The sequence below is a fragment of the Musa acuminata genome, chromosome BXJ1-2 (assembly GCF_036884655.1).
Source record: "Musa acuminata AAA Group cultivar baxijiao chromosome BXJ1-2, Cavendish_Baxijiao_AAA, whole genome shotgun sequence".
Classification (NCBI taxonomy): Eukaryota; Viridiplantae; Streptophyta; class Magnoliopsida; order Zingiberales; family Musaceae; genus Musa; species Musa acuminata.
In genome coordinates this window covers 29,330,385-29,349,094 of record NC_088328.1, presented here as the reverse complement: position 1 = coordinate 29,349,094, position 18,710 = coordinate 29,330,385, and the positions used below count along the sequence as shown (strand labels likewise).

General features: G+C 36.7%; 3 protein-coding genes across 5 annotated transcripts; 2 read left to right on the top strand and 1 right to left on the bottom strand.

The window, feature by feature from the left end:
- Positions 1-637: 637 nt before the first annotated feature.
- On the top strand, positions 638-9,364 carry LOC103975275 (uncharacterized). 2 transcript variants are annotated; one of them, XM_009390192.3, is made up of 12 exons: positions 640-999; positions 1,080-1,189; positions 2,373-2,442; positions 2,624-2,768; positions 2,861-2,998; positions 5,008-5,147; positions 6,660-6,707; positions 6,904-7,014; positions 7,101-7,279; positions 7,370-7,491; positions 8,778-8,854; positions 8,932-9,364. In XM_009390192.3, exons 1-12 carry the CDS (start codon positions 751-753, stop codon positions 9,040-9,042), a joined length of 1,500 nt encoding a protein of 499 aa, XP_009388467.2. In that variant the 5' UTR covers positions 640-750; the 3' UTR covers positions 9,043-9,364. The 2 variants fall into 2 exon arrangements, 1 of the variants encoding a protein (XP_009388467.2); XR_010485478.1 differs by lacking the exon at positions 8,932-9,364 and having other exon boundaries at positions 638-999; positions 7,363-7,491; positions 8,778-8,860.
- A 1,499-nt stretch (positions 9,365-10,863) lies between these two features.
- LOC135608263 (protein RTE1-HOMOLOG-like) lies at positions 10,864-14,566 on the bottom strand. 2 transcript variants are annotated; one of them, XM_065100947.1, is made up of 3 exons: positions 14,440-14,566; positions 11,473-11,775; positions 10,864-11,372 (listed from the first exon to the last, which is right to left on the bottom strand). In XM_065100947.1, exons 2-3 carry the CDS (start codon positions 11,740-11,742, stop codon positions 11,001-11,003), a joined length of 642 nt encoding a protein of 213 aa, XP_064957019.1. In that variant the 5' UTR covers positions 11,743-11,775; positions 14,440-14,566; the 3' UTR covers positions 10,864-11,000. The 2 variants fall into 2 exon arrangements, with proteins under 2 accessions (XP_064957019.1, XP_064957028.1); XM_065100956.1 differs by having other exon boundaries at positions 14,316-14,452.
- A 2,254-nt stretch (positions 14,567-16,820) lies between these two features.
- Positions 16,821-18,489, top strand: LOC135608257 (thioredoxin H1-like). The gene is made up of 3 exons (XM_065100935.1): positions 16,821-17,112; positions 18,009-18,131; positions 18,222-18,489. Exons 1-3 carry the CDS (start codon positions 17,026-17,028, stop codon positions 18,354-18,356), a joined length of 345 nt encoding a protein of 114 aa, XP_064957007.1. The 5' UTR covers positions 16,821-17,025; the 3' UTR covers positions 18,357-18,489.
- The last annotated feature ends 221 nt before the right edge of the window (positions 18,490-18,710 follow it).

Sequence of the window (18,710 nt, the reverse complement as noted above, 5' to 3'; positions counted from 1 at the left end):
ATTCAAGATATTCGTTGGAACTTTGGGTGTCATTCTAATGATGATGATGTATTGCCTGAAACATACAAATTGTGACCATATAAACTGGGTGATTGATATATGAGATTTTGCAGTAAAGTGAATTTAAATATAAGATAAAATACTATGCCATATGATCAAATTTTTTCGACGCTCAGAGAAGTCCGTGAGTTATGGCAATGCAAGGGTGCACGCTGAAGGAAAGACCTGAAAAGAAAAATAGTTGAACATTACATAACACAATTATCACATAACAACGAAAACATAAGTTAAGTTAATTACTTGCGAACACGTTTGTAATGCACAATACATTCCGCAAATAATTACAAGAAGAATTTTGTATTACAGAAAAATTTGCTACTTCCTTTATGATATATATTTGTTTTGTTGCGCAAGTTTTCTGCTTATTGACTTTTTTTTTGTTATTTATAATTGTAGAAAATTTATTGATTGTCGATGTCATGCTTGTCAATTTAATAGAAATTATATTTAAATATTGAGATTCTTCCCATATACTTTTCATTAATATATATATAAAGTACTCAAATTAGGCACAACACAAAAAAGTTACTCGACCGGAGAGGGATATATATGCAATTTTGTAAAACAAAGAAGCTTGATTTGAAAACGGAAGCGAAAGAAGGTGCCGACAACCGCCGTGCAATGGTCCCCGTCGAGCTCGTCGTGTAAGTCTCACATCTTGCGAAGTAAAACCCTCCAAATTCTTCCCCGATGAGATCCGAAGAGGAATCCCCGCACCCCATCAGCGAGATCTCGATCGAAGGGAGAGGGATTCAGGGGGATAAGGTAGATAAATCGGAGACCGAGAAGGTTGAGGCCCTGGCATCTGCCTTCGATCCCGAGTTCTTGAGCTGCCTTCTCCAGCCTTTGGTCCACCATCACGACCCTAACTACGTTGGGATCCGTCGCCTCCTCCTCCACCGCAAAGCCGTTTCCTCGCCCGTCCTCGATCGCCGCCAGGTACCGCTTTCCTTCATCCGAAGGTCTTTAGCTGATTCTTAGGAGTGGATTGTGATGGAATGTGTAATTCGAAATTTAAGGAGTGGAGATGCAATGGGAGAGGGTATGTGGCGTATCGCAACTTCATTCGGAGACCGAGGAATTGGGAGAGCATGGCCGTTGCCAGCCAATCGAGTAGCCCTGGCAACAGGTTATCATACATTCACGTACCATTTTACGAACAAAATTGAAATTTTGTGTTTGGGTTCTATATGTGTAGAAAGAGGTAGGCCAATTTAAAGCATCAAGCTCTTTTTGCCGATAGCATAACTGCTGATGTTTTATATGCGCATATGAGGTCAGGTATTTATTTACTAACCGTAGGTGAAAGAAGAAAATACTCAATTATGTGGAAGAAATTTAAAGTAGGAGTTATTTGTAGCTATTGTTTGATTTTGGAGTAGCATAAGCTTGGAGTCAAATGTATGAAGAATGTAATTTCTTGACGACACAAGTTTAAGAGGAGTTAATTCTTTTTTATCATCAGAAAAAAGAAAAAACAGGTGGAAGTAACATTTCATGACCTGCAGTTTGTCTTTTGTTTTCTTTTTTCTATCTGATTAAGTTCACAATGACTCTATAATAATAAATCTAGTAAATGCCATTACCTGTTTGATAAGCAAATGCCATATTTTTTTAGATCAGGAAAATGGATTTCATATACTTTCTTAGTATCCATTGTATTGAGTTGATTAATGAACAGACAGATCTGAAGGGTTGCTTTCCATGCGAGAGGAAACCAGTCCTTTTATAGCTTCGTTTTTCTATGTTTGCAACCACGAATCTTTTGTTTTTCTGTATCAGTTTCTCTTAGTGAATATGACTGTACCTAGCTGCTGCTGCTAACAACTTAACAAAATATGACATGATATCAGAAAAAATAAAGAATTTAGATTAGCAGGACCATTTCACAAGAATTTGCTTTCCAAATATACTGAAAAACCTCTGCAAACAATTAATGGTGTCACAAACTTATCAGTACAATCACATCATATGCTTATTTGCTATTGGAAAGTGTTGAGATTTAAAGAGCAAATCATTATGTGATGAATATAATTTATGGTTTAACTTTATAGATTTTCTTCTGCTAAGGTCCCTTTTATAGAAGAATAGTCACATGCTAAGTCAACAGTTGCCTACATGCTAAGGAAACTGATTTTCTTGATTAAGTTAGGCATGTGAACCCCAGATTCTTCTTTTCTGTTTTTCCATTAATGGTCTTCCTGTTTCCCTTCAATTTAATTTCTTGCCTCGTGACAATTAGCCTTTGTAACTTAGTTTTCTTTTTCTTCTTCCATACTGATCTGATGTTGAAACTGATATTGATCTGCCAGTGGGCGCTGGGCTCCATCTCCAGGTCCGCAGTCTATACTGTATGAGGCTGACAGCTGGAGTTCTAGCAGGGTATGCACGGAGCATTCTGTTTTATTTATAAATTTAGTTTCATCTTTGATTACGTTGGTTTCCTTCATGGGGTTACTTAAGATTATATGTACTCATCCATTTTGTAATATTTTCTGTGGCTTATATGTTCTTTTTTTAATCATTTACGTAAACCTGTGGATGTGGAACTTATATGCTGAAGGACCTTAGATGTTCCAACCAATCTTTTGGTCACCGTGCTAGTTTTAGCTCAAATACAAGTGATCTTGATCGACAAATCCGATATGTTGAGCCTGCTTATTCATTTGTTGGAATGCATTGCATCTTTGACAACTGTAAAGCTTCAGGTAATTTTAAGCCTAAAAGAGGGTATCTTTTCGTCTTTGCTGCCACATCTGAAGCCAACCATCTGATACTGATTAAAATTTTCAATGACTAGTTACAATTGTAAAATTTGGGCACATGAGTTCCGATCTACTTGCATATGGTGCATCAGATGGAAGCTTAACAATTTGTCATGTTTCTGAGCCACCTTCTGTGTTTCAGCAGTTAAGGGGTCATTCAAAAGCAATTACAGGTTAGTTGACTGAACATCATCTAATTTCAAATACTTTATTCTGTATTACTTTAGTTTGCTTTGTTTACCCAACATGTTTAGGTGCTTAAAATTGTTGTTGCTACTTTTGTTCTTTTATGTCATATAAAAGGTTCCAATGGTCCATAACAATGCATCAGAACGCCATCTCAGTATATCTACTTGGAATGTGAACTGAGGATAAATAGAGAAATATGAAGTCATGCCTAAGTTGTTAAGTAAATGTATCATCCAAACCAAAAAATTTATATAAGTTAGGTTTATACTAATTTAAGAACTTATTGAGGTTATGAGTTATAATAAACGAGCAAAAACATCTAAGTGCTGAATATTATGTTATCATGGACCACCAGTTATAGTACAAGACTATCATAATTGTTGAAAACATGATGGAAAATATGCCACATGTGATAAAAAAATTAATGTTTATGTGGACCACACATACCCAATAGATTTTGCATAAAATAATATAACTGCTGTGTTTACTGAGGCTGCATACCTTATATGGGAGGGTCATATGATGGTAGATCTTGAAGATCTGAATTTTTCCTATTTCTAGAAAGCACGTTCTTTTCCTTGACTCATTTTGTCTTTGATATGCTATTTTATGTATTAGATCTTGAAGAGACCTTATCATATTTACTTCTTTCATGCGCCTTTTTGGATCAAACTTGAATTTCCTTTTCATAATACATATGTTGGTAGCTCAAGCACCTTATGTGCTATGTTTATTTAGGTCATGCCAATGTATGTGCCTCGCATTTAATGTATGGAACAATTATTATCATGTAGAGTAGAAGAGACAACTATAATAAAAATAGGAAGCAAATACTTTTTTAATAGATTGTCATTGTTATGATTTTCTGCTGGCCAAAGCCCTAACTCAAATGTTTATGTATGATATAATCTGTAACATTGTTTTAAATTATCAAGGTTGCCTGCCTAGTCCTTGTGTTTTCTGAATGTGAATATAATTTTTGTTAAAATTTTTAAACTTGATTAATGTTTTAAAGTAGTATTACAAACTTTTCAAAAATATTTTCTGTTTAAATTGAAGTTCTTGTCATGAGATGAAGCCCTAGAGTTTCCTGATGGTATTCTGTAGCATGATCTAAATTAACCATCTTGAAGATAAAAGTGGAATGGATGGATGGGGAATTGTTACAATTCTGTTCCCTTCCAACTCGAGCCAAATCTGTTTTAGAGTTCTGTGTTTATTTTAGGGTAGAACTATCTTGGTTGGCCCTTCTTGGGGATAAAACAACCTTTGTAAGGACCTGTATGATTCCTGAGAAACCCAAGACAACTGGATATGACTGCAACTTGGATTTGGACAATGTTGTGATGATCTTTGAAAAGCTAATTTGGTGTTTTTCCATGACCAAAGGGATCTTATAGCTGATAGGAAGAGAGGAAACTATTAGGTTATATATAATCATATATCATTCTTTTAGTTTTGGTGATCTTCAGATTATCTTTTGTAATTACTTCTGTTTTCTGTTAGAAAGTTTGCAAGCTCTGTTGTAAGTTATTTAGTCTAGGAGTCATAATATTACTATGACAAATTGTTTAGCAAATAGGACACATATTTGAAAACTTCTTGAAATCTCTCCATGAAACGTTAAAGGACAAGATTTACATAAGACTCTTTAGCTGTATATATGAGAAGATGTAATCCTATGCTTGGATTATTATTTGGATTTTATTAAGTAATGATAGTTTAGTTAGAGTAATAATCTTCTCTTCTTCCCTCTTGTTGGCTCTTGGTACACTTCTACTTCTCAAATTGACATAGCACTTGTTACATCTGTAACTTCTAATATCATCTTTGGCTTTCTTTGTGCTACTCTCTGTTCAACAAGTATAGTGCTGTCTTGCCTCGAAACGTTCACTTAAGTTGCAACTTTGTGTAAATGAAGTTAGATGCTCATCCCATATTCTTTCACATCCATTTTAGCTTTACTTTTTTTAAAATTCTAACTACATTACAGATTTTGATTTTTCATCTAACAATCAGTACATTGCTTCGTCCTCAATGGATAAAACTGTCCGAGTCTGGGAAATATCTAAAGGGCATTGCATTCGAGTAATATATGGAGTTTCTTCTCAATTATGCATTCGATTCCATCCGGTGCGTTCACTTTTGTCTTTTCATCTTTTATTTCGTTACTTCAGAAAGCATGTGATTTTTGCTAAGTCTTTGTCTTGCTTTTGTTATTAAAAGGATCTAAAAATCAATAAATAAATCAAGAGTCTGTACTATTTTCAATTCTCATAGCTGGCTGTGATCATTTTAAATCAAGGAACATAACATTGTACACCTAATGATTCAGGAGATTTGTTGTGCTTGGATTGATTTGTTTATTTGTTACAAAGGGTAAGGCATATGAAAAATTAGTCTCAGATTGCAAAGACATCCAGCAATGCTAGTTAGACAATTCAAGAAACTTTACTTTAAATTTTTGCATGAACTATTTAGAGCAAGCAGATGAGAATTCCTCGACATGCCAGCAAAGTTTGCTGTTGTAGAATCTCAGTTTGAAGCCTTTTGTAGCAATGCCAAGTCAGTTACAGTCAGCTTTCAATATGGTACATGTTAGTAAACTCTCTGTGTTGGTCTCATGCTGAGATGGTTGTGCCTATGACATTAAATCGGAACCAAGAACAAAGAGAGATACATGAATTGGCTTGTGATATTGCCTATATAGTTATTCATCCCATTTGTTGTATGGCTGTGCCTTGTGCAGACTAAGGTCTGCCATACCAAAGTGTACCGCCCGTACCGGGCAGTACGTACCGGTCCGACAGGTTACCGGTACACGGATCGCTCGGTACCGCTACAGTGCTACAGTACTATACTATAGCACTGCTACAGTATGAAAAAAGCATAACTCGGTACACCAGGGTGTACCGCTCAGTACGCCCTGATGTACCGCCTGGTACACCGGTACCATACCGTACCGAGCCCAGGTCGAAACGCCGGTACGGTACGATACTGCGAACCTTGGTGCTGACTACTTTTCAAATATTGAAAATGATCATTTTAATATTTTTTTGTCAATTTTTAAACATCTAAGTAGCTGAATTTTTAAATTCACTAGATAGATGGAGATCGGATGAGTTTTTCTATCAGGAAGAGAGAGAGCGAGAGAGAGAGAGAGAGAGAGAGAGAGAGAGAGAGAGTGCATGTTGATGGGGCATGTACATTGGTTGGGATACTTACGAGGGATAAAGAACGAGAAAGGGTGAGAACAAAGGAGAGTGATATTTGGTGGTTATAGAGATAGAAAAGAAATTTTTAAAATCTCAAATCTTCCAACTATCTAGATTCTATTGGTATTTTCTTAAGATTTTCATAACCCTACGTGGCTACTACTTCTTCAAACCTTCTCTCAGCTCTGGTTTTACTTGTATCAAAATTGTCTAAATGCATTTTGTTCCAAGACATTAGTTTAGTACCATCTTCTTTGTAATAAATATTAATTTGTCTTCGATGTATAAGAATAATTGCAATGTCATTTGTTCCCTAATTGTCAGGAAGAACATGTCTTGTAAACCAAAAATTTAATGTTTTGGTCATAAGTATCAATGCTGTCCTCATCTATCATAATCCTTGTAATTGTTCTTTGCTTGGTAATTGCAGGTAAATAACAACTTGCTTTCAGTTGGAAATGCAAACAAAGAAATCAGTGTAAAGATTCCATCCCTACATATATTTCTTGCTTCATAAATTTTGATATGTTGTGGAATTTGGTTTCTGAGGATCAGTTTGTCTAGAAATTTAGGGATTTTCTAAAAGCAAGAAATGTTCTAGGGGCTTTCTCTTTTGAGATTCTGTAGAAAAGGCTGTTTTGACTCATTGTTTTACCAATTCTTGAATGAATCAGGAAATCAATTTTAGCACTGGGCGTGTTATTAATAAACTTCTATTCGAAAATGAGATAACAGCTATGGACAATGATCATACTGGTCAGCATATTTTTGCTGGCGATGCACAGGTTTTTTTTTATGCATATGATGTACATCCTTAATTTGCTTGAAATATAATCTGATATCCAAAATATCTTATTTGAATGAAATCCAGGGATGCATATACACTGTTAAGGTGAATTCTCATACAGGGTCAATATCCAGATCACATAGGAATCGAAGTATCAGGACTAAATCCCCAATCACAACAATACAGTATCGTACATTCTCTTTGGTCGCACGGGGTCCTGTTCTTCTTGCATGTGCTCTAGATGGAAATATTTGTTTCTTCAGGTTACTTACTCTTACTTTCACTGCCTTCTCATGTGTTAATCACTTGAACTAATCTTTAGTTCAATTAATCTGATATGCTGTAGCATGCAGTGTTGCTCTGGAGGTCCAGGGTTACTTGACTCTCGTCTGCTCCCTCAAGTTAGCTCCAAGGGTGCATAATATTCAAGCTTCTTTCTGCCCTCTTCTTTCCCTTGAAAAAGGGGAGTTTGTAGGTATATTCATTCCTGATCGGCAATGTCTTCCGAAATCCGAAATTTCAATATCATTAGTGGACTTGACATACATTTAAGGTCCTAAGGTTTCACTTAATAAAAATGCTTCTATTTACTGTTCCATTGGTTGTCTGCATGGTTTTTGTTTATTACCAACTGGAATCTGGTCTAAAACTTTTGAAGAAAGAGACTCCATTATTCTTTTCCTCTATGATTTAAATAACTGATTACTTGTAGCCCATAAGTTGGTTCTTAAGATAATTAATTAAGTAGTTGGTTATTAAGATAATTTGTGTATAAATCATCTATAAAGGAAGAGAGGATGGAAACATTTGACGCATGACTGAGTTAGTCCATGAGTCTGTAGGTTGTTATTGAGCTTTTAGTTCTAATTTATTCCAAGAAAAGATAAGAGAAATTCTCTTTTTCATGTCCCAATTCTCTCTCACCCTCTTCTCTGTTCTTGTTCCTCATCACTAAGCCAACTGGGCTGGCAGCTCATTTGAATGTATATGTCAATTATAGATTTAGCATCTGGGTGGCAATATGTTAACTAGATCTGAAATAATTTAGGATTAGGATTCCCATCAATAAATTGATTAGAATATTCTTCCTATTCTATAAGACACTTGATTGGAAATTGATTTCCTTTTCTAGTTACACATCATCTATTATATCCATTAGGATTATGATCAGACATCATCATGAAAAGAAAATCTAGACATCATCAGGCTTTTGAGAGTAATTAGTAAACTGTTTTATCAGATAGCAGCTAGACTATCGGTCAGGTTGGGTTCAAGAACAATTTACTTATATTGAAACCAGAAAATTTTAAATTCTCAAGAGGGTTATATGTTTCATACCATCTTCTTGTACTGCAAATTTTTTTATTTTTAATGACCTGGAAAATCTTGATAAGCCACTACATTTGCTCAAGATGATGCTTTGTGCTCAGAATTGGTGATTAAGTAGGCTAATGAGTCTCGTTTTATAATTGATACGATACTCCCTAAGCTATTCTCTTGACAGTATCTTAGATTATCATCTTTCTGCAAGTTGGAGACAGGGGAATGCAATTGCACAGGTCCATGCGTTCCCCAGCTCTACATAGCTGAAGTGTGTACTCTATTTAGCATGCTAGCTAGACCTGATAGTGACTTACCCTTCTTTTGCAATAAAATTAAACTAATGGAGCATGCACTAGTTTGTGGACGTGTTCCTATTTCCCTTCTCATCATTTGTTTGATCACAACGGGCTAATGATTAAATGATTTGCTCATATGAAGTTTCTGGAAGTGAGGACTCGAATGTTTACTTCTATGATCTGACTCGGCCGAAACACACATGCGTAAACAAGCTTCAGGTGTGGTTTTATGGACCTCTGTTATCCATTATGTACCTTTCACATGCCTCAAGATTTATGCTTTCCCGTTTCTTCAGGGCCATGGCTGTGCTGTTATAGGAGTCACTTGGAATCATGGAGAAAACTTGTTGGCCTCATCTGATTCAGATGGAACAGTGATTGTTTGGAAGCGGGCACAAACCAGTTAGCATCTGATTGTCACAGAATCCTATTGATCTATACACCGAAAGATGACATTCCAATCATAACAAGAGTATAGTTATTATATGCAATCATTCATTTTAATCTGCATAAATATGATAAAGAATTTGGGTCTATTTCTTCCAGAAGGCTGCCTAAGCTCAAATGCACAAAGTAATACATCCGAGCATAGAGGATACATTGTTGTGTAATTTTACATTCTTCATTCTTGCAACTAATATCACAGCCAGGTTCTTTTTACACATTTGGTACCTTGACAGTCTCTCTTAAGACATCAGATAGGATCATTTGGGCTGTTCTCTTTTTCTTGCCTTTGTTTTTATACTCAAGTTTTGGAAGATACAAGTTTGCAGCATTCTGTAAGGCAAGAGATCTTTTACATAAGTCCGGCCACATTTTACAAAGCATCACTGGGACAGTCTTTTAAATATCTCAATGGTCTAACTGTCTCTGGGACCTAGTATGTTTCAGTCATGACTTATGCCGATATCTAGTGAACTCAAACAACTGAAGGGTGTCTTCAATTTTTTTTGTCTTTCATGCTTATGTTTTCCTCTAAGATGTTGATCCTCTGTGTGGCCTGCTCTCCTTCCGGATTTGAAGGTGCCCGTTTTTCCTATTTGTTGTACTATAAATTGTTTCTCATTATTTTTTTGCTTTCCCTTTAAACACAAGATTATTCATGATGTATTCACAATAAGAACATGACTTCACCAGCAGTGTCATTCCTTGAAATCATTTATTGAACAAGATTTCCAGGTTGTTACTGGTTTTTGATGGACTATTCCTAATTCAATCCAAATATAATAGATTTACTGCTTTCACATCTGCTGTTTGATTAACATGGTTGAGTTGGTTTGATCATTTCTACCGTGAATCTAAGAAAAGTAGTAGAGATGATTTGTTTGATTTCTGAAGACCATGAAGTATTTTCTATCAAGATATAAAATGTGTTCTACTTGGTCTAACAAGACAAACTTGGGAGATGAGATTTATGAGTCATGCATCCTTGTCCTCAACTTGGTTTGCGAACAATTTTCGCTTCCGACGAAATTTTCTTTTGTTGATTTTAAATAACCCATCTTTTTTTCCCTAATTTTTTCCAAAGAAAAGCAACAACTCGGCTCATGTGCTTCCCTTTTGACATGTATGGATATAAACCATTTGTAGTGAAACTTAGGTAACCAGTTGAAGATAAACTTGTTTTGTGCATCGGTTCACACAGTGTGGTTAATGAACGATTTCCAACTGGAGGTGAAGGATGTAAACCATGGGATGAAGGAGGAGCTTATACATGAATCAATAAAAATAATATCGCAAGAGGTGATCTCATAAAGCCTATAGAAATAAGAGTATCAAATTGTCCTTGATGTCATACTCGATGTCTGAGAATGTCCACAATACCAAAGGCTAAAAAGCACTTTGGCACGTAGAAAGATGCCATTCTAAAAGAAGAGAAAAGGTGCATTGTATGGGCAAAAAAGGTTGAAGATGAAGTTTCTCTTTTCTTTAGGGCAATGTATCCGACAACATTCATTCAAGCAGATAAGAATCAATCGTGCAGCTGGAAAGAAGTCTAAAAGTTGCCGTCTCACACTGTAATGGGACACATTCCTTTTTTTTTTTATATACTCAAACTGCAAAGAATTTTTTTTTCCTGTCGCACTCAGAACAATATTTTCTCGATCACAATCGATGACTTGATACCGACTCATGAGAATGAGATTCTTGAAAAGTTTCAAATTCTTTTCCCTGATAACCAGAGGTAGGACTAACCTACAAGGCATGTAAAAACTGAGAACCAAGGGTAACATGGACAGGCACATATTATCTTCAATTTATGACCAACATTCACCACAAAGCATTTTGAACATTATACCTGGATACATTATCATGTGGATGGAGATAATTGGATTACAGCAGTCTGACGATGTACATTATGCGATTACAACTGGATAAGCTTCTTGAAGCAATATGTACCAATGAGGAACCAACCAATTAGAGCAACTGCGAAAGCTACAACACCCAAAAGAAATTTTGAGCCACCCAGGAAAAGCCCAATGCAGTAAACAATTAAGAACGGTAAATAAGTTTTCACAACCGATCTTCTGTTCACCCAAGTACCCTTCAGGAAAATCATAGCTGCTATGTTCACCACATTCCATCTTTCATGAGCATGGTAAAACAATCTGTTCAGATTATTTGCGACGAAAGAGTGACAGTTGCAGGTAAATAGACTGTAAGATCTGTGCTGAAACTCTTGCGTGCCTTTCCGGAGTGCATCATCCCAAGTCATCCCCTCGGTCAGCTTACGACACTGCTAGGTGGGGATATGAAGTTCAGAATACTTAATTGTTGACTAGTGATTTTTAGTAATTAGAAAACTCATGCGTGGGAAAGAGAGAGAGAGAGCATACCTCTTCTCTGTTTAGTTTTACATAACGTGCCACCGCCCCAAAAGCAAAGTGGTCAACACAGACAAAGTTTGGCCCAGCAAAGTCCAGGATCACTCCATCCTCTCTGCAGATGCCTATGTGGCCAATGAAAGGTATCAGCCAAGAGATGACAGGAAGAGGTGTCCAAACTATGCAACATGGAAATCGAGCTCTTTCTGGATCTATTGGCCCAAGGTCAGAGTTCCTGTTCAGCATCTGTTTGTCTTCGGAGGCTAAGTCTGATTCCATCATCTTACCTCCTTAACTATCTGAAAGATTTGGGTACTGCAACAGAATATGGCATGATTACTACTATTGGAGAACTTATTGTTTTACTAAATAAGGACAGAACATAACAAGATAAACTTTGACATGTCACAGAAGAAAAACAGTATGCAAAAATTCTAGCAGATGTACTAAAAGCAGTTAGAATCATGATTCACCATCCTTGAGAAATCAATAGTAAACATGGTTAGGACATACCAAAATAAGAACATGTATACAGCAACGTATCATGAAATTTTTTACAGCCAGAAGTGCAAACTTATCAGAATATGCAAAAAATGTAGAGAAACTCCATTTGCTAGGATCCAAAACCAATATAGTGAATCTAATGAATTTATTGGAAAAAATATTGACTTCGAAAAATTTAATGGCAGACTAGAAAAATTCATTTATTAGTTTGCATGCTTGAAAGTAGGTGGATCATTAGAATTGCGAATGCAGTACTTATTTGCATTGAACAGTTTTCCTTCTATGTTTGCATCAGTTAATATATTTTCTCTGTTTTTCCTTTGACAAAATCCTTTAAAAATCTATCATTTCTATTTTATGGGAACTTTTCCTGCTGCCTACCTTGACTTGAACTTGGTTTACAATCGCTGGCCAACTTTCACTTAGCTTTCAGCCCCCAGCAATTTTACAGCCAAAACACCCATTTCATACACCCATATCAATAATTGTGTTTCCATCTACCGATATCTTCATGGCATACAGACATATTAGGTACATAAGATTTATTTATCTTAAGTAGCCCAATAAAACCAAGGATGAAAATCAAATGATTTAAAGCTTACAGTCGGAATGAAAATTCTGGGTGTCTTTTTGTTACAAACCAGACAAGCGCTGTGCTATTCATAAACTACCATCCATTTTATTAGGTAACTTAGAGAACTGAAAAAGGAGATTTAGTGAGAAATGCTCATCTTTAATAATTCCTCATCGGTCACTGTTGTAGAACTATCAATTTTTGTCAGACCAAAGGAGGTGACAGAGCAAGACTCATTTCATTTTTTGTCAGTCATCTTTAGTTTCCACCTTCCCAAGTTTGTTACCTCTTTTTAAAGTAAGATATAATTGTCAATTACTAGAAAAAAAAAAAGGCATATAGGACCCGGTATGACTACTTAGACACTCCACATATGATCTACAATGGAAATTATATATAACAAAGTTAAAGAATCATATTCAATTACATTGACACAACACAGAGATGATGTGGGGGTGCATGCAATTGATTTGGTTAACTAACATATAATCCAGCCAATTGCAATAAAATCCATCCACATCTAACCACTAACCAAGTTTTGGACCTTTCTTAGAGAATATGCCATGAACAGGAGCTGCAATTGACGGATGTGGACCTTCATATTGTAATTTACATTCATGGAAGATTCATAACACAGCCTTCATAGCCTATTCGTTGCGGATGCGGATGTGGACCTTTCTTAGAGAAAGGACCTTCATGGCATATTCATAACAGCCAACCACTAAGTCTGTTATGAATCGATTTAAATTAGAAATTAAACCCCATAGGTCAAATAAAAAAAATTCCTTCATATTCAAGTTCACAAAGCTTTCATGGAAGTCTTTCAGAGATGCATTGCGGATGTGGAGTCTTGTTGAGACATTCAATTGCAATGGAAATCTAATTCCTCCAACACACCCATGTGTTTTAAGCCAAAGCAATGTCCTTCTCTTAATGACTAGAAGTCATGGATTAAAATTTCATAGGTCAAATCAAGATTCCCTTCAGATTAACTTTCAATAGTTATACAGTTTTCCTCGAAGTCTTTGCGAGATGCAATACAGATGATAAGTCTTATTGAGACAACCCTAATTCCTTTGACAAAGGCAGAATCTTTTAAGTTGAAGAGGACATTTTAAGTGACATCTGATGAAATATGACAAAAAGATGCATGAACTTCTATTCAACATCACCAAGAATGGATTGATATCAAATGTGACATGACAGCATGCATGTTGCCTTAGTTGACACTCACAATATTCTTGAAACTTCATCACGGATCTTGGTATATTGGTTCTTAACTATTTTTGCGTAGATCACACTCAGGCAGCAACAGTGCCACAAAGAATTACAGGGTGCCCTATCTATGACCCTACTCTTAGGCTCTTATGCTGCTTGGCTTTGTCATAAAGTTGCTTTATTTCCTCTGACTGATATCCACTGCTTCAGAAGCAGAAGCTTGGATCGGTATCTCCCGACAGCTTCCTGTGTAGTAGACCAAGAACTTGTATTTCAAAGTAAAATGGATGCCTAATTGCCTATAGTCAACAACATAACTGGTCAAGAAAGTTGCAGGATATCAGGTGTTAAACCAGTGGAACGACAACAATTGAATGTTCATGTAAGGTCAGTGATTTTTGTTTTAATTCCACTATAAAAAATCTAATTTGCAGGAAAACTCTGACATAGTGAAACCTCACGTACAAGATCTACCTTCTGTAACCTCAACTTTTTAACAGATCTATCAATTGTGAAGGTAAAAAACAAAAAATATATAGTCATCAAAAAAGGAACTTACTTTTCAGGAACTTGAAACCGATCATATCACCATAACAAAATATCCTAGTTCTTTATCCACAGGAAGCAAGCGATCTAAGAAAAGAATCGAAATCTCGGAGGGACAGATGGGTTCCGATACGTACCCAAAGACCCGGAGAGCGGCGAGAGATTTAGGTTTTGACTGGAGAGGCAGCTACTCTGGATCCGCTTCCCCTCCCTCGGCCGACGAATCGTCGGCAGTTGGGGAAACGGCGAAACGAGATGTCCGACTTGTGGCAGCAATTGCAATTAGTAATCGGTTCGGTCCGGTTCGGCGCGGTTCGATCCGACCCGTGCGGTTCGCATTGGACCGCATCTGACAATAATATAATTTGAATAATAATGAAATATCGTAAGGAAATCAATCATCAATTTGATAAAGAAAATAATACATTATAAATGCAAACTTATATAAGAAATTAGGAATGAAAAACTACAGCTGATCATTTACCATAAACCAATAATTTCTCCTTTTTTATCATTTAAAAATATTTAAAATATTGAATCTGAATCTTTTAATATATATTATACATTCTTCACGACTCATGCGATAACTAACTTATCGATTTTATTTAGTCTTAATTATTAATTAAATATTTAAATTAAAATTAATAATAATATGTTCATCAAAAGTTAATTTTAATTTTGTTTATTTTGGATGTAGGATTAATCGGGATGTTTCTATCCATAAATAATTATTTCAAATACTAGGTTAGTTTCGATACCAAATGTCATGACCCGAAATATATAAATACCGATCTATCAACTTCTTCTAAATTAATAGCGATCAAAATATACTCATCAAATTATAATTTCTAAGATCATATACGGAAATATGAGAATCGATACTCGGAATCCAACGGTTGTCTCTGTCTCTCTCTGGCCGTCGACAAAAGCATCATCTTCCGTGACTCACGAGAGAGAACTTTCATTATGTAGGTGACGATGACAAACAGGCCCCCATCAATCAAATCGAACACGAATCTCAACCCCACCAATTTTCGTGCGTCATCGTCAACCGATCAATTCGAACACGAATCTCAACCCCACACGCCTTTGTGTCCCGCTGGCATACACCGCGCATCAACAAAAGCGTGTGCGAGGAGAACAATTCTTAGCCGCCAATCAAAAGGGTGCGCTAACCCAAGTGGGATTTGGCCTCCCAAAAGCATTGTATTCCCCTCCCACAACTTGAGAGAGAGAGAGAGAGAGGAACGGTGAACCACGAAACGAAACGAAACGAAATGAAATGAATGATATAGGCTTCGACTGCAAAGGACGTGCCTCGCGCGCACACGTCGACCGAGTTATATATAGCATGTAATCTTTCGGATGCACGCACTTTGCATCTACTTTGGAATGACATGTGAAGTCACTTAATTTTAAGGTGATAAGAGTAGATTACCATCATCCATCTCTTTTTTATCTCTGTTCAGTTCATTTCACTTTTTCATTGTTTAAAATAACAATGCTCTTTGCTGTGATATCTAGATTGATTAGTGTAATGTTATCTTAATGATAGGTCTTAGGTCCGAATCTAGTGTCGTATATGTTAATTGATATAATTATTTTTTTTTTTTTCAAAAAGAATCTCCTTTTACTTTATTCTAGCATAGTGCTTGTTATTTTTTAGAAGATAGATTATCTTTAATCTTTGCCCTAGTGATCATCGTCTTTTCCTGTCATAGTCGCTTTTGCCCTTACCCTAGTCCATCATTGTCGAGGAGCTATTAAGGCTTGATCGCAAGACCCTCGCTCTCTATCTTCGCAACAACTCACGTCATTGTTATTGGTTCCCTTTTTGCCTTCGTCTCAAATGTCTCATATTGTATAATCTTCAAGAAGGGTATTCACGACCTCCTACGATGAAGGAGTGCACCCTTGTCTGCTTTCGTTTCTTATCATTGCTTCATTAGGGAAGGAGACACAAACAATGTTTATAGTGGTGAGCCATGTAAGGAAGGAGAGAAGAAAGTTGTGTTGTGATTGCCTCCTTCCCCTTAACCTTTGTTGGATGAAAAAGATCATTAGGGCTCGGAATTTCAAAAGATGGAGAAGGGGACCCAAGATACCCTCCTCGTAGCAAGATAAGGGATATCCGAGATGAATGTGAGGAAGGAAACGATAACAAACAGTGTAAGTTATCATGAAAATAAAAGAGAAAAAGTGAGAACCTCGTGACGAGGCTTTAGTGTCATCTCGATAAATAAAGATGAGGATAACAACGTGACAACAATAGCGAACAAGGGACATAAACGACAAAGGCGTTGATTGACGAGATCATGAACATAATATTATTTTTTTAAGATAAAAAAAAGTAGAAGGATATATTTTAGAAGAAAAGAAATAAAAGATTATAAATTTTTTGAGAATTTGTCCGAATACGAATATATATTATTTTGATATTAATTAAATAAAGATACCAACGCGTCGCTTTGGTTCATCGTCTTTCTTTAACGCGGCGGACGGGAACGTGAGGCGGACAAAGGTTTCATGATTCCTAGTGGCGTCTTTATGATTTCCACTCTGATGCTGATGGAAACGTGAGCGGCGAAAGAAGCGCCACAATTGATCGAAGCGCTCCTCTATAAATGGCGAGTACCGGGAGGGAGCCTCAAGCAGTGCCTTGTCCCGGTTGATTCGAGTCCCGTCCTCCGATTTCGTGCAAGAAGAGAAGGGAATCGAGCGAGATGGCAGAGAAAGGATCGGTGATCGGGTGCCACACCATCGCCCAGTGGAACCGGCACCTCCAACTCGCCAGCGAGTCCGGGAAGCTGGTAAGGTTCCGACTTGCTCGACCCCTTTGTGTTTTGCTTCTAGGGTTTTGTGTGTTAATGTCACATTGCGACCTCGTCATGGAAACAAACTATTTTCTTGCACTAAAAACCCCGCATTGGCAGGAGGAGCTTTATATGCCGAGCTTAGAATTTTAGACTCAGGGTTTTGAGTCATTCTTTATAGGATTTTATGAGTTGATATTGTTTTCTATGTTCTATCTGTTGATTTATAGTGGTCTAAGATCATTGTTATTGTGCAAGAATTTTACAGAGAGAAAAGCTAATGACAGAAAAAGAAAGGAGAGTGCCATCAAATGCTATTTGGGTGCCAAGGGACAAATTTGTTCTGATGCCATGTTCCATTCTTTGACCGTAATGTCTAATATCAATGATATCTGAATTAAACGATGTCATTGTGACGGTGGATGTCTAATGTCTAAGTTACAGAAAACATAGGAGGGTGTCATCAAATGCTATTCTCTGGTAATTGGATGCCAAGGGGCAAATTTATTGTGACGGAAGGTTCCATTTTTTTGATCATGGTGTCTAATCAATGATATCTAATTTAAAGGCTAATGCCTAAAGCACAACCCTTTCTTCCTTTGAACTTTTATATTCTGTGTGTACTCCACTTAATTGAGCATATCGAGTTCTGTCAAACTAAGTCTATCAAACTTATGGTGGTGAAGCTGATGATTCCAAGAGATCAGGAAGATCTTTCTATTCAACATCCATGTTTTTTCTTATACCATTGTTTACAACTTAGTTACATCTTTTCTTCCGTTCCTGTTTCATAAATGCATATTTATTTTCTGAAAAATGTAAAGCTAAACAGAGTCGAAATCTATCAAACTGCTGCATCTCTTGTTGGCTCTAAAGATTTGTCTGGTTTACAGGTGGTCGTAGATTTCACTTCTTCATGGTGTGGTCCTTGCCGTATGATTGCCCCGTTCTTCGCTGAGCTAGCTAATAAGTTCACCGATGCCATCTTCCTAAGGGTGGACGTCAATGAGCTGAAGGTAAAAACTATCAACATGCAGATTAAACTCGTGCCGCTGTTGTTTGAGAATTATGTTTCTAATTCTCTAACCTGTGTCACCGAATGGCAGAGGGTTGCCCTGGACTGTGCGATCGAGACACTGCCAACCTTCATCTTCCTGAGGCAGGGAAACATTGTGGATCGCGTTGTTGGTGCTCGTAAAGATCTGTTGCCGAAGAAGATTGAGCTCCACATGAGGAACTGAATGCTCGCTTGCAGTATTAGTGTCGGTGTTGGGTCGTGAACTCGGAGATTTTGTGGGGTTAGAATAAACATATGTACTGAATTCCATCGGTTCATGATTATATTAACTATTGAATAAACTAGTCTTTCATCTACATTTAAGGCCTGCAAAGGTCTATGGTGGTGACATTGATGCTTCTCTTGGGTGTTTCCTTAGCAATGATGTTTAGAAAATAAAAGAAAAATAATCATGAGAGCTATATACTTGGATCACTGAATAACAGTATAATAGTCGATATGAGTCGTTTTATTGCACAATTATTACTTGGGGGTTAGAAGTTCTATTACATTTGAAAATTATACCCATAAGTATCAG

Bases quoted from the DNA above. Each gene is read 5' to 3' on its own strand.
- LOC103975275 (XM_009390192.3), top strand. From the start codon at position 751: ATGAGATCCGAAGAGGAATCCCCGCACCCCATCAGCGAGATCTCGATC. The intron at 1,190-2,372 runs GTTATCATACAT...TTGATCTGCCAG, and splicing joins TCGAGTAGCCCTGGCAACAG to TGGGCGCTGGGCTCCATCTC. The intron at 2,769-2,860 runs GTAATTTTAAGC...TTCAATGACTAG, and splicing joins TGACAACTGTAAAGCTTCAG to TTACAATTGTAAAATTTGGG.
- LOC135608263 (XM_065100947.1), bottom strand. From the start codon at position 11,742: ATGATGGAATCAGACTTAGCCTCCGAAGACAAACAGATGCTGAACAGG. The intron at 11,373-11,472 runs GTATGCTCTCTC...CCCACCTAGCAG, and splicing joins TAAAACTAAACAGAGAAGAG to TGTCGTAAGCTGACCGAGGG.
- LOC135608257 (XM_065100935.1), top strand. From the start codon at position 17,026: ATGGCAGAGAAAGGATCGGTGATCGGGTGCCACACCATCGCCCAGTGG. The intron at 17,113-18,008 runs GTAAGGTTCCGA...TCTGGTTTACAG, and splicing joins CCAGCGAGTCCGGGAAGCTG to GTGGTCGTAGATTTCACTTC. The intron at 18,132-18,221 runs GTAAAAACTATC...ACCGAATGGCAG, and splicing joins TGGACGTCAATGAGCTGAAG to AGGGTTGCCCTGGACTGTGC.